At 47.7% G+C, this 13502-nt stretch overlaps 1 protein-coding gene and 1 long non-coding RNA gene across 3 annotated transcripts in view; one reads left to right on the top strand and one right to left on the bottom strand.

Annotated features, from left to right (window-relative positions):
* Nucleotides 1-6798, top strand: part of LOC140385236 (uncharacterized) — an 82941-nt gene extending 76143 nt beyond the window's left edge. For both annotated transcript variants that reach the window (XR_011933319.1, XR_011933320.1), the window contains one exon: nucleotides 6471-6798. This is a non-coding gene — a long non-coding RNA (uncharacterized lncRNA). The remainder of the gene's footprint in view (nucleotides 1-6470) is intronic.
* LOC140385235 (uncharacterized) overlaps nucleotides 1-13502 on the bottom strand; it is a 64498-nt gene that overhangs the window by 17182 nt on the left and 33814 nt on the right. Inside the window, exon 5 of the mRNA XM_072467160.1 lies at nucleotides 2790-2934. Coding sequence (XP_072323261.1) covers nucleotides 2790-2934 — 145 coding nt within the window. The remainder of the gene's footprint in view (nucleotides 1-2789; nucleotides 2935-13502) is intronic.

The raw sequence follows: 13502 nt of genomic DNA, 5'->3' as shown, positions 1-13502 counted from the left end.
CTCCTCACCCGGTTCCCACGCAGCTGTGTCCCCCCCAGGCGGTGCCCCCCCGCCCATCCCACCCCATACCAGCTCCCCCCTCTCCCCAGCAGCAGCCCAATAGTTCCCCCCTCCCACCCCCCGCTAGATCCCCCACTAGTGTAGTTACACCCCCCATGTTGCTCCCAGAAGTCAGCAAACTCTGGCCGACCTCGGCTTCCCCCCGTGACCTCGGCTCGCACCGTGCGACACCCCCTCGTCGTCAGACTTTTAATAGCAGATATCTTTGTTGAGTTTAAATTCCATCACCTGCCGTGGTGGGATTTGAACCCGGGTCCCAAATCATTATCCTGGGTCTCTGGATTACTAGTCCAGCGACACTGCTTGCTATGCCACTGAGGTTACTAGCCCAGCAAGACTACCACTATGAAACTGCCTTCACCACTCTGACAGGAGTGAAGGTCAGACACCTCTAGAGGCCACCACAGCTAGTGACAAAAAGTTTTGGGCCTTTTTCTTTTGGTGGACCTCTGAAAATTTTACTTTTTATTTGAATACCCGCAGCACTGTTAAAAAGGGAGTGACAGCTGCAGAGTTCACAGCTTGCCAAGGTGGCAATAGATCTACTTCACCAAAAATGTGGAATTCCACATTCAGCGGTATCCCAGGGGATGTGGGCACCTGTGATCCAACCCTGGCTGACTGAACTTCTGCCAACATTATATAAAGCAGATGAGCTCTCTGGGCCCTCGCATGCTTCAGGAATCAGTACCAGGGGTTATCTGCAAGCTTGAGGTGCATCCAATACTCTGCTGCCTGGGTGCTTACTCACACCAAGTCCCTTTCACCAAGCACATCTATGCTCCCAGGCCGACAAAAGGCTCCTTTAATTCTGGCCCCTTGAACATCTCCAATTTTAATCGTTCCACTATTGGTGCTATTAGGTGCTTAGGCCCCAAAACTATGGAATTCAATCCTTACATCTCTCCACCACACTCTCTCGCTTTCCACCTTTAGCAGCCTCCACGAAACTTAACTCTTTGACCAAGTTTTTAACGATCTGCCCTAATATCATCTAATGTGGCAGTTTCAAATGTTGCTTTGTAACAGTTCTGTGAAGTACCTAATGGGCATGGTCTGTCCATCAATATGTTACTTGTTCCATGTATCAGTGCTATTCTCCATCCAGGACCGCAGCTGTGCAGACCCTCCCACATGACCAAATCTCACCAGAACCAAAATCCTGGCATCCATATATTCCACTGGTGCTCAAGGTGCAGTTGAACATCCTTGACTTCCAGCATGTTTAACCCGTGATGACGTGCCAGTTACATGCAGCACTCACCACACCAGCAACAAAAGCATCTGCAAAAGCATTTCTTCAACAGCATCATCAGGTGGCCCATTTGGATCAATGTCGCGCACCAGGACTTGCAGCGCATTCTTGCTTCAAACCAGATTGTCTTCTGGACTCATACGTCCCGCTGAGCCCTGTGTTCCAGGACCCAGGTTTCTTTAAAAAAAATTGTCCGTCTTTCTCCAGAAAAGGCTCGAAACAGTAACAACAGCCTCCAGGCATCTGCAGCCACCAGCAGCAGCAAGCAGCAAACACAGCCTGTAGCTGTGAAGTGCTCTCACAGCTAACAATGCCAAATTCCTATTAGCAATGGTCTTCAGCTGTGCGGCCAGAGGCTGCTCACAGTCAGAGGCAGTTAAAGTGACCTCATCATCTTACCACACACAGGGCTCTCTCCTGGAGGTGTTTGGTGGGGCAGACAGTCTGTAGTTGTATTTGCCCCTGTTATGGGTACACACAATTTAGGGGATGTCCTCCATGAGGCGCTGAGCCTCTCACACCGGTCCCTCCCCACCCTGGCCCAGGGGCGACCTCCGACCGATGGCTCCCTGCCACCCCATCCCCCCCAACCTCCAACCCCCACAGCACTGGAGCAGCGGCTCCAGTGCCCCTGGGCTGCATTCCCAAAATCAAAAATGGCTACTAATCTCCTTCAATCCCCATAGCAGCCATTGCGCTAGATTCTCATTTTAAAATAAGTGTGCTAAAGGGCGCCCGCGTGACCTCCCACTGAGGAGCCGGTTAGATCCCGGGAGGTAGTTAGATAGGGCGTCTATCTTGTTAATGAGATGGAGATTTTCCTTAATCGGTGATAATTTGTTTCTCGTCACGTCCAGGTGGGATCTGGAACCCTCCAACAGGAGCGGGCCGGTTACATCACAAACCGATCAGAGCTCGGCACGGATCTTGATTTCGGCCTCTCCTGTATCTTAATCGGTGCACACTGATCCATGCTGGGCGCAATGCAGCCATTTAATCATGCCCAATATGACCATCCTCCTGGCCCTGGGGATCTCAAAAAGACACTTACCTGGCTAAACCTCAAGAGGTTGTGGTGTGGGGAATGTGTTGCATGATCCAATATCAGTGGAGCAACAGCATTTGGGCCCCTACAAAGCAAAGACCCAGGAAAATATGGCAAAGGACATGATAATGCCACTCACACCTAATTATCACCCTCACCCCTCCTTCAGGTGATGGACTCCTCTCTCCCCTTCTTCTCCTCTCCATCAACCACAGGAAGCCCCTAACCAAAGCAAAAAGGCATAATAAAGGGCCTCCGCCCAACTTTCCACAGTTTCGCATCCAGGGATGAGCGTTTCCTGGGTGGAAACAACTGAAAACTGACTCTGTTATTCCCCCAGCGCCACGCGAAACCAGTAATAAATATTCTTCCATTCCATCTTATGAAATATTAAGTGGGGCAGTTTTATGATATTCTGCAAACACTTACCAGCATTCTGACAAGCCACAAATCAACCTGTCTGTACTTTTGCATCCAGGGGCGCTGAATATGTAGGGCACGATAGGAAAGAAATAAAATCACGTAACTGGTGAATGTAATTAAAGCCAGGAAAATGAGCGCAGCGATAATGCATCTGAAATAAAAGAAAATTCAAATCAAACAGTCGATATAGAGAGCAGGGCTGATGATAGTGAAACTCAATGGTGATTGGGAGTAATAATTGACAACAATTTTCTGGAGTAGGAACATATTTATTCTGTTCACTGACCTGGAAATGCTCCTACATTTATTAGAAGGTCTCTCATATGTTCAATTGGCTTTCGGCTCTCCTGTTTCATATTTTATGAAAGGAGCGAAGATTCTCTCTGTCTCATTAATATGTTTGAACATTCACTTTCTGAAACCACCTGGCTATAAATAGCACAAGTTTGGAATTTGGTTTCTACCAATGCCATTATAATATTTAACCGAGGAAAGAGTTAGAAGGATGTGTGAGAGGGGCGTTCCATGAAAAATGAAATTTACAAGGGAGTATCCCACTTTGTTTTGGACATGCTAAATATATTAGTAGCTCACTCTCAGTTATTCTCCAATTACTTTCTGAAAACTTTGCCCCGTCTTCATGCATAATTCCACAAAATCTGTGGACCTGCTACCTCAGGCAAGGGCGGCACGGTGACACACGGCTACTGTCTGTATTTAGTTTGCACATTCTCCCTGTGTCTGTGTGGGTTTCCTCCGGGTGTTCTGGTTTCCTCTCACAGTCCAAAGATGTGCAGGTTAGATGGATTGGCTATGCGAGATTGGCACTTAGAGGCGCAGCACGGTGGCGCAGTGGGTGAGCTCTGCAGCCTCACGGCGCCGAGGTCCCAGGTTCAATCCCGGCTCTGGGTCACTGTCCGTGTGGAGTTTGCACATTCTCCCCGTGTTTGTGTGGGTTTCGCCCCCAGAACCCAAAGATGTGCAGGCTAGATGGATGGGCCACGCTAAATTGCCCCTTAATTGGAAAAAATGAATTGGGTGCACTAAATTTATATTAAAAAAGAAATTGCTACTTAGTGTCCAAAGATGTGCAAGTTATGTGGATTGGCTTTGCTAAATTGCCCTTTAGTGTCCAGGGATGTGTAGCGTACGGGGAATAAGGTGGGGAAGTGGGACTAGATAGGGTGCTCTTTCAAAGGTCGGTGCAGATGTTTCGAATGTCCTCCTTCTGCACTGTAGGGATTCAATGATTCTCGACCCCAGCTTGGGGAGTGAGTCCATTTCTAGGCACCACATGATATGAAGGATACCTCGATCTTTGAAAGCCTGTAGAAGATATTTACTAGAATATTTCTAGGGGTGAGAAGCTTTAGTTATGTGAAAAGACTAAAACTGGGATTAACCGTTTCCGTTCTAAGGAAGACAACGTTTTTTTTAAAGTCTTTTTGTTGGTATTTTCAATTTTTGCAAAAGTCAGATCAAAGCAAACAGAAAAGGACAGATAGCAAGAGATATCAATGTACAACAGGCAAAGCACAAAACATTAAGTCATTGCAAATATGATAACAAATAAGAACTGATAAACCAGGGATGTGATCCCCTCATGTTCCCTTCACCGACACAGGACCAGTTCACACCAAGGCAGGATACAGCCAACATCATACCCAGAGTTTCAAAACAGAATGACAGAAGGAAACAAAACATCTCGAGAACCTCAGAGTTAAAGGGGAAGTCGACTAACACTCTCAGGACAATTAAACTCTTCGCCAGGCCCAGGTCAGAACAGATAGTCATGATATAATTACAGGCTGGTAAGAGGACCGAGCACCTCAATCCAGGGTCTCCTGCAGAAAGCGAGCAAGAAACAAAGTGTAAGAATCCGAACCACCATAACCCCATTTCCAAGTCTCAGATCAGAAGATCAACCAGATCACCAGACCACCAGCACGAACACAGGCCCAAAGAGGACGACGGGATATCTTGGAGCCAAAAGAAATATAGTTGGGTCCCATTCGGGAAAAAAAGGGTGAATCCCACTCCACGGAGAAGGGACCGTAGACCCAGTAGAAAAAGGAAAAAGTGCCCCAGGAAGGCGGGTCAACACCAACCCCCCCCCCCCCCCCCATCCCCCCGAACCAGGGAATCCTCCCCAACACCATGACCACCTAAAAAGCAAAAGGATCAGGCCAGCAAAAGGCAGTACAGATCTGTCGCTGAATGCCCACGACACTGAGATCTGGCATCCAACATTACCACAGTGAGTTCAGAAGAGAAACCAGTGCGAGGGGAGGCGGGAGGCACCCCCCACACCCAAAGTCTCTGAATAAAGAAGAAAAGAGATGAAGAGAAAGAACAAGAACCATCAGAACTAATCGTTCAGATAACAAGGCAATTAAACAACTAGGCGAGAACCAGCCAACTAATCACAGAGGAAAATAAATAGGATAATTATTGGATACAGCCCTCAGTCCAACCCAGATTTTAAAAAAAAATATTTTTATTCATAAATGATTTCCATTATAACAAATTAACAACAATGCAGCAAACCCCAATGCAATACAAACAACACCACCCCACGGACCCCAGTCACCCCCTTTCCCCCTTAGCCCTCCCTGAAACCCCAGTCCACCCCCTTTCCCCCTTAGCCGTCCATAAAGAAAGCAAAACATCAACAAAAATACAACCGCCCCTCCCCTAACCACCGACAGTAACCAATTCCCTGAAAAGGGAGATTAAAGGCTGCCATGTCGAGTAGAACCCTTCCATCGACCCCCTCATGATATAATCCCCTTCTCTAGATTCAGCAGATCCCGCAGCCAGGCTGAAGCCCTAGGCAGCAGCGGGGACCTCCACCCAAGCAGAACTCGTCTCCGGGCTGTTAACGAGGAGACGTCTGCAGCACCGGCGAGTCTGATACTCCAAAACCGCCCACCAACGGGCACGCCTCCAAATGAACGCCCAAAACCTCCGACATAGTGTGTCCAAAAAGGAGACTCAGACACTTAAAAGCTTGGAGCAAGACCAAAACATGATTTGCCGGCCCCCTAGAGCATCTTATACTCCTACCATCCTGCCCATAAATATCCAAAATCTTAACTTGGCCAAGGGCAGGACCCTGACCAAGAGCGAGGGCGATGGTGCCAGGGGAAATGAAGGAAGCTCCTTATGTAGAAAGTCGCAAACCTGCAAGTACCGGAATATGTTTATCTTGGGAGCTGGAACCTCTCTTTAACAGCTCATCCAAACCGATGAACCTACCTTCCAAAAACATGTCCCTAAACCTCTCCAATCCCTCCCTATCCCGTGCCTTAAACAATGAATCCAAGCCAGACGGCAATCTGTATGTTTCATACAAATCGGAGCCAACAGTGACATGGAGCCCAGTTTAAAATGTTGCCTAAACTGATTCCAAATCCTCAAAGTGGCTATCACCACCGGAATCAAAGTGAATCTTGCAGGGGAAACCGGGCTGGGGCAGTAATCAGGACCCTGGGACTCAAACCCTCCTCCATGCACCCCCGATAGAATCCGGATTCCTGAGCCACTCCCACACTGTATCACTATTTACCGCCCAATAGTAACATAACATAGAACATAGAAAATACAGCACAGAACAGGCCCTTCGGCCCACGATGTTGTGCCGAATCTTTGTCCTAGATTAATCATAGATTATCATTGAATTTACAGTGCAGGAGGCCATTCGGCCCATCGAGTCTGCACCGGCTCTTGGAAAGAGCACCCTACCCAAACTCAACACCTCCACCCAACACCAAGGGCAATTTTGGACACGAAGGGCAATTTATCATGGCCAATCCACCTAACCTGCACAGCTTTGGACTGTGGGAGGAAACCGGAGCACCCAGAGGAAACCCACGCAGACACGGGGAGGACGTGCAGACTCCGTACCGACAGTGACCCAAGACGGAATCGAACCTGGGACCCTGGAGCTGTGAAGCAATTGTGCTATCCACAATGCTACCGTGCTGCCCTTGAGAACAAATAAATCTACACTATATAATTTTACCGTAATCCATGTACCTATCCAATAGCTGCTTGAAGGTCCCTGATGTTTCCGACTCAACTACTTCCACAGGCAGTGCATGCCATGCCCCCACTACTCTCTGGGTAAAGAACCTACCTCTGATATCCCTCCTATATCTTCTACCTTTCACCTTAAATTTATGTCCCCTTGTAATGGTTTGTTCCACCCGGGGAAAAAGTCTCTGACTGTCTACTCTATCTATTCCCCTGATCATCTTATAAACCGCTATCAAGTCGCCCCTCATCCTTCTCCGTTCTAATGAGAAAAGGCCTCGCACCCTCAACCTTTCCTCGTAAGACCTACTCTCCATTCCAGGCAACATCCTGGTAAATCTTCTTTGCACCTTTTCCAAAGCTTCCACATCCTTCCTAAAATGAGGCGACCAGAACTGTACACAGTACTCCAAATGTGGCCTTACCAAAGTTTTGTACAGCTGCATCATCACCTCACGGCTCTTAAATTCAATCCCTCTGTTAATGAACGCGAGCACACCATAGGCCTTCTTCACAGCTCTATCCACTTGAGTGGCAACTTTCAAAGATGTATGAACATAGACCCCAAGATCTCTCTGCTCCTCCACATTGCCAAGAACTCTACCGTTAACCCTGTATTCCGCATTCATATTTGTCCTTCCAAAATGGACAACCTCACACTTTTCAGGGTTAAACTCCATCTGCCACTTCTCAGCCCAGCTCTGCATCCTATCTATGTCTCTTTGCAGCCAACAACAGCCCTCCTTACTATCCACAACTCCACCAATCTTCGTATTGTCTGCAAATTTACTGACCCACCGTTCAACTCCCTCATCCAAGTCATTAATGAAAATCACAAACAGCAGAGGACCCAGAACTGATCCCTGCGGTACGCCACTGGTAACTGGGATCCAGGCTGAATATTTGCCATCCACCACCACCCTCTGACTTCTATCGGTTAGCCAGTTCGTTATCCAACTGGCCAAATTTCCCACTATCCCATGCCTCCTCACTTTCTGCAGAAGCCTACCATGGGGAACCTTATCAAATGCCTTACTAAAATCCATGTACACTACATCTACTGCTTTACCTTCATCCACATGCTTGGTCACCTCCTCAAAGAATTCAATAAGACTTGTAAGGCAAGACCTACCCCTCACAAATCCGTGCTGACTATCCCTAATCAAGCAGTGTCTTTCCAGATGCTCAGAAATCCTATCCTTCAGGACCCTTTCCATTACTTTGCCTACCACCGAAGTAAGACTAACTGGCCTGTAATTCCCAGGGTTATCCCTAGTTCCTTTTTTGAACAGGGGCACGACATTCGCCACTCTCCAATCCCCTGGTACCACCCCTGTTGACAGTGAGGACAAAAAGATCATTGCCAACGGCTCTGCAATTTCATCTCTTGTTTCCCATAGAATCCTTGGATATATCCCGTCAGGCCCGGGGGACTTGTCTATCCTCAAGTTTTTCAAAATGCCCAACACATCTTCCTTCCCAACAAGTATTTCCTCGAGCTTACCAATCTGTTTCACACTGTCCTCTCCAACAATATCGCCCCTCTCATTTGTAAATACAGAAGAAAAGTACTCGTTCAAGACCTCTCCTATCTCTTCAGACTCAATACACAATCTCCCGCTACTGTCCTTGATCGGACCTACCCTCGCTCTAGTCATTCTCATATTTCTCACAAATGTGTAAAAGGCCTTGGGGTTTTCCTTGATCCTACCCGCCAAAGATTGTTCATGCCCTCTCTTAGCTCTCCTAATTCCTTTCTTCAGTTCCCTCCTGGCTATCTTGTATCCCTCCAATGCCCTGTCTGAACCTTGTTTCCTCAGCCTTACATAAGTCTCCTTTTTCCTCTTAACAAGACATTCAACCTCTCTTGTCAACCATGGTTCCCTCACTCGACCATCTCTTCCCTGCCTGACAGGGACATACATATCAAGGACATGTAGTACCTGTTCCTTGAACAAGTTCCACATTTCAATTGTGTCCTTCCCTGCCAGCCTATGTTCCCAACTTATGCACTTCAGTTTTTGTCTGACAACATCGTATTTACCCTTCCCCCAATTGTAAACCTTGCCCTGTTGCACGCACCTATCCCTCTCCATTACTAAAGTGAAAGTCACAGAATTGTGGTCACTATCTCCAAAATGCTCCCCCACTAACAAATCTATCACTTGCCCTGGTTCATTACCAAGTACTAAATCCAATATTGCCCCTCCTCTGGTCGGACAATCTACATACCGTGTTAGAAAAGCTTCCTGGACACACTGCACAAACACCACCCCATCCAAACTATTTGATCTAAAGAGTTTCCACTCAATATTTGGGAAGTTAAAGTCACCCATGACTACTACCCTGTGACTTCTGCACCTTTCCAAAATCTGTTTCCCAATCTGTTCCTCCACATCTCTGCTACTATTGGGGGGCCTATAGAAAACTCCTAACAAGGTGACTGCTCCTTTCCTATTCCTGACTTCAACCCATACTACCTCATTAGGGTGATACTCCTCGAACTGCCTTTCTGCAGCTGTTATACTATCTCTAATTAACAATGCCGCCCCCCCCCCCCACCTCTTTTACCACCCTCCCTAATCTTATTGAAACATCTATAACCAGGGACCTCCAACAACCATTTCTGCCCCTCTTCTATCCAAGTTTCCGTGATGGCCACCACATCATAGTCCCAAGTACCGATCCATGCCTTAAGTTCACCCACCTTATTCCTGATGCTTCTTGCATTGAAGTATACACACTTCAACCCATCTCCGTGCCTGCAAGCACTCTCCTTTGTCAGTGTTCCCTTCCCCACTGCCTCATTACACGCTTTGGCGTCCTGAATATCGGCTACTTTAGTTGCTGGACTACAAATCCGGTTCCCATTCCCCTGCCAAATTAGTTTAAACCCTCCCGAAGAGTACTAGAAAACCTCCCTCCCAGGATATTGGTGCCCCTCTGGTTCAGATGCAACCCGTCCTGCTTGTACAGGTCCCACCTTCCCCAGAATGCGCTCCAATTATCCAAATACCTGAAGCCCTCCCTCCTACACCATTCCTGCAGCCACGTGTTCAGCTGCACTCTCTTCCTATTCCTAGCCTCGCTATCACGTGGCACCGGCAACAAACCAGAGATGACAACTCTGTCTGTCCTGGCTTTTAACTTCCAGCCTAACTCCCTAAACTTGTTTATTACCTCCACACCCCTTTTCCTACCTATGTCGTTGGTACCAATGTGCACCACGACTTCTGGCTGCTCCCCCTCCCCCTTAAGGATCCTGAAGACACGATCCGAGACATCCCTGGCCCTGGCACCCGGGAGGCAACATACCTTCCGGGAGTCTCACTCGCGACCACAGAATCTTCTATCTATTCCCCTAACCATTGAATCTCCTACAACTATTGCTTTTCTATTCACCCCCCTTCCCTTCTGAGCCCCAGAGCCAGACTCAGTGCCAGAGACCTGGCCGCTGGGGCCTTCCCCCGGTAGGTCATCCCCCCCAACAGCATCCAAAACGGTATACTTGTTTTGAAGGGGAAATGCCACGAGGGATCCCTGCACTGTCTGCCTGTTTGTTTTTTTCCCCCTGACTGTAACCCAGCTATTCTTGTCCTGTACCTTGGGTGTGGTTACCTCCCTGTAACTCTTCTCAATCACCCCCTCTGCCTCCCGGATGATCCGAAGTTCATCCATCTTCAGCTCCAGTTCCCTAACACGTTCTTTGAGGAGCTGAAGTTGGGTGCACTTCCCACAGGTATAGTCAGCGGGGACACCGGTGGTATCCCTCACCACCCACATCCTACAGGAGGAGCATGCAACTGGCCTAGCCTCCATCCCCTCTTACCTGACGGAATATAGCAGCCCTGTGGACTAACTAGATCTCCGCCCTCCGACTCTGCTCCCAGTCAGCTACACTTCCTGTAAACTCCTGGCTCTCTTCTCACTCTTTGCAGAAATGTCGGAAACAAAATGAAAGGAGCACCTTACTCCCTCCTCACCTAACTCCCTCGGTCACCAAACTCTTCCTATAGCACTCAAAATGCACCAAATTCAGCACTCAGTGCAAACAACGTCTGCACTGTAGGGGATCACTTTTATACTGTGAATCTAGCCTCTGAAAACTGGCCTAATCCAATTAACTAATTAACAAGCTCCAGCTGCAAGTGCCTACAAGTAGAAGCTTGTTTAAAGCTGATTGAAAATTCACCTTCTTCTAAACCAAACAGCAACTTTTAAGTTAATTAACTAAATAAAAGAAAGACTAAACTTTAGATAAAAATGAAGCCTTATACTCCCTCGGTCACCAAACTCTTACTATAGCACTCAAAATGCACCAAATTCAGCTCTCAGTGCAAAACCAAAAAATAACAGATTAGGTATTGCCAACCCCCACTGTCTACCCCTTTGCAGAAACGTCCTACAAACACGAGGTGTCTTACCAGCCCAAACAAAGGTAGATATCAATTTACCGATGCTGCAAATGAAAGCCTTGAGAAGACTGGGCGACACTGAAACAAAAACAAAAACCTTGGGAGAACGTTCATCTTCACCGTCTGTACCATTCCCGCCAAGGTCAGAGGGAGGGCGTCCCACCGTTTCAAGTCGGCTTTCACCCCATCCACCAGGCTAGCAAAGTTAAGTTTATGGAGTGTGGTCCAATCATGGGCCACCCGGATTCCCAGATAACAGAAGCTAGTCCTGGCTGGGATGAAATGGCAATTTCCTCGATCAGCTCCCTTTCCCGGGGGATTCACCAGAAAATATTCACTTTTGCCCAGATTCAGCTTGTGCCCCAAGAAGGAGACAAAACCCCTGAGCAGCTTTATTATCTCCTCCACATTGGAGAGTGGGCCCGTGATATTTAGTAGCCAATCATCCACATGTAAAGAAACTCTATGCTACCTCCCCACACGCTCTATCCCATGTGGTGAATGACCTCAACCCAATGGCCAGTGGCTCAATTGCTAGGACAAACAAAAGTGGGGACAATGGAAACTCCTGCCGTGTACCCCTATTCAGTTGAAAATAACCCGAGTTCAGGGCATTAGAAGGCAGACTCGTGGTGGGGGCCCTGTACAAAAACCTAATTCATGATATAAACTTTTGCCCAAAGCCAAGCCTTCAAAGGATTTCAAAGAGGTACCTCCACTCAACCTTATCCAATGCTTTCTTTTTTTAAAAAAATATATTTTATTCAAGATTTTTTGGCCAAACATAACAGTTGGTAGTGTTTCTTTTAAACAACAATAAAGCAATATAAATAACAGTGGCCAGTTTTAAACAAATAAATAAATAATATATGAACAAAAACAAAAACCAAACTAAATGGCAACTGCCTTGTCAAAAATAAATACTCTCCAAAGATACAATCCAACAGTCCAATATACATTACCTAAAACAAGTGCCTATACATATACAATAACATCCCTGAGAGTCCGTCCGATTCCTCCTCCCCCCCCCCTGGGTTGCTGCTGTTGTCTTCTTCTTTTGAATTCCCTCTATCTTTCTGTGAGGTAGTCGACGAACGGTTGCCACCGCCTGGTGAACCCTTGAGCCGAACCCCTTAGTACGAACTTAATCCGTTCTAACTTTATAAACCCTGCCATGTCGTTTATCCAGGTCTCCACACCCGGGGGTTTGGCTTCCTTCCACATTAACAATATCCTGCGCCGGGCTACTAGGGACGCAAAGACCAAAACATCAGCCTCTCTCGCCTCCTGCACTCCCGGCTCTTCTGCAACCCCAAATATAACCAACCCCCAGCTTGGTTCGACCTGGACCCCCACCACCTTCGAAAGCACCTTTGCCACCCCCACCCAGAACCCCTGTAGTGCCGGGCATGACGAGAACATGTGGGTGTGATTCGCTGGGCTTCTCGAGCATCTCGCACACCTATCCTCTATCCCAAAAAATTTACTGAGCCGTGCTCCAGTCATACGCGCCCTGTGTAACACCTTAAATTGTATCAGGCTTAGCCTGGCACACGAGGACGATGAGTTTACCCTACGTAGGGTATCAGCCCACAGCCCCTCCTCAATCTCCTCCCCCAGCTCTTCTTCCCATTTCCCTTTCAGCTCATCTACCATGATCTCCCCCTCGTCCCTCATTTCCCTGTATATGTCCGACACCCTACCATCCCCCACCCATGTCTCTGAGATCACTCTATCCTGCACCTCCTGCGTCGGGAGCTGCGGGAATTCCCTCACCTGTTGCCCTCAGTTGCATATACCGAAATGCATTCCCTTGGGGCAACCCATATTTTTCCGTCAGCGCTCCCAGACTCGCAAACGTCCCATCTACGAACAGATCTCTCAATTGTGCTACACCTGCTCTTTGCCATGCTCCAAATCCCCCATCCATTCTCCCCGGAACAAACCTATGGTTATTTCTTATCGGGGACCGCACCGAGGCTCCCGTCTTTCCCCTATGCCGTCTCCACTGCCCATCCAATGCTTTCTTAACGCTCATCGAAATAAGCACCTCTCGTTCAGGGCCTAGGGATGGTAACAATACGTTTAATAATATCCGAATGTTGGTCGACAACTGCCTGCCCTGAACAAAATCAATCAGCTCCTCCGAAATTACCCCAGGAAGACAGGGTCCAAATGCATTGCCAACACCTTAGCCCAATAACTTAGCATCAGCATTTAACAAAGAAATAAGTCGATGCGACCAAATTCCATAGGATCGTTGTCCTTC

This window comes from Scyliorhinus torazame, chromosome 11 (assembly GCF_047496885.1).
Source record: "Scyliorhinus torazame isolate Kashiwa2021f chromosome 11, sScyTor2.1, whole genome shotgun sequence".
Taxonomy (NCBI): Eukaryota; Metazoa; Chordata; class Chondrichthyes; order Carcharhiniformes; family Scyliorhinidae; genus Scyliorhinus; species Scyliorhinus torazame.
This window is presented reverse-complemented; position numbering and strand designations above follow the sequence as displayed.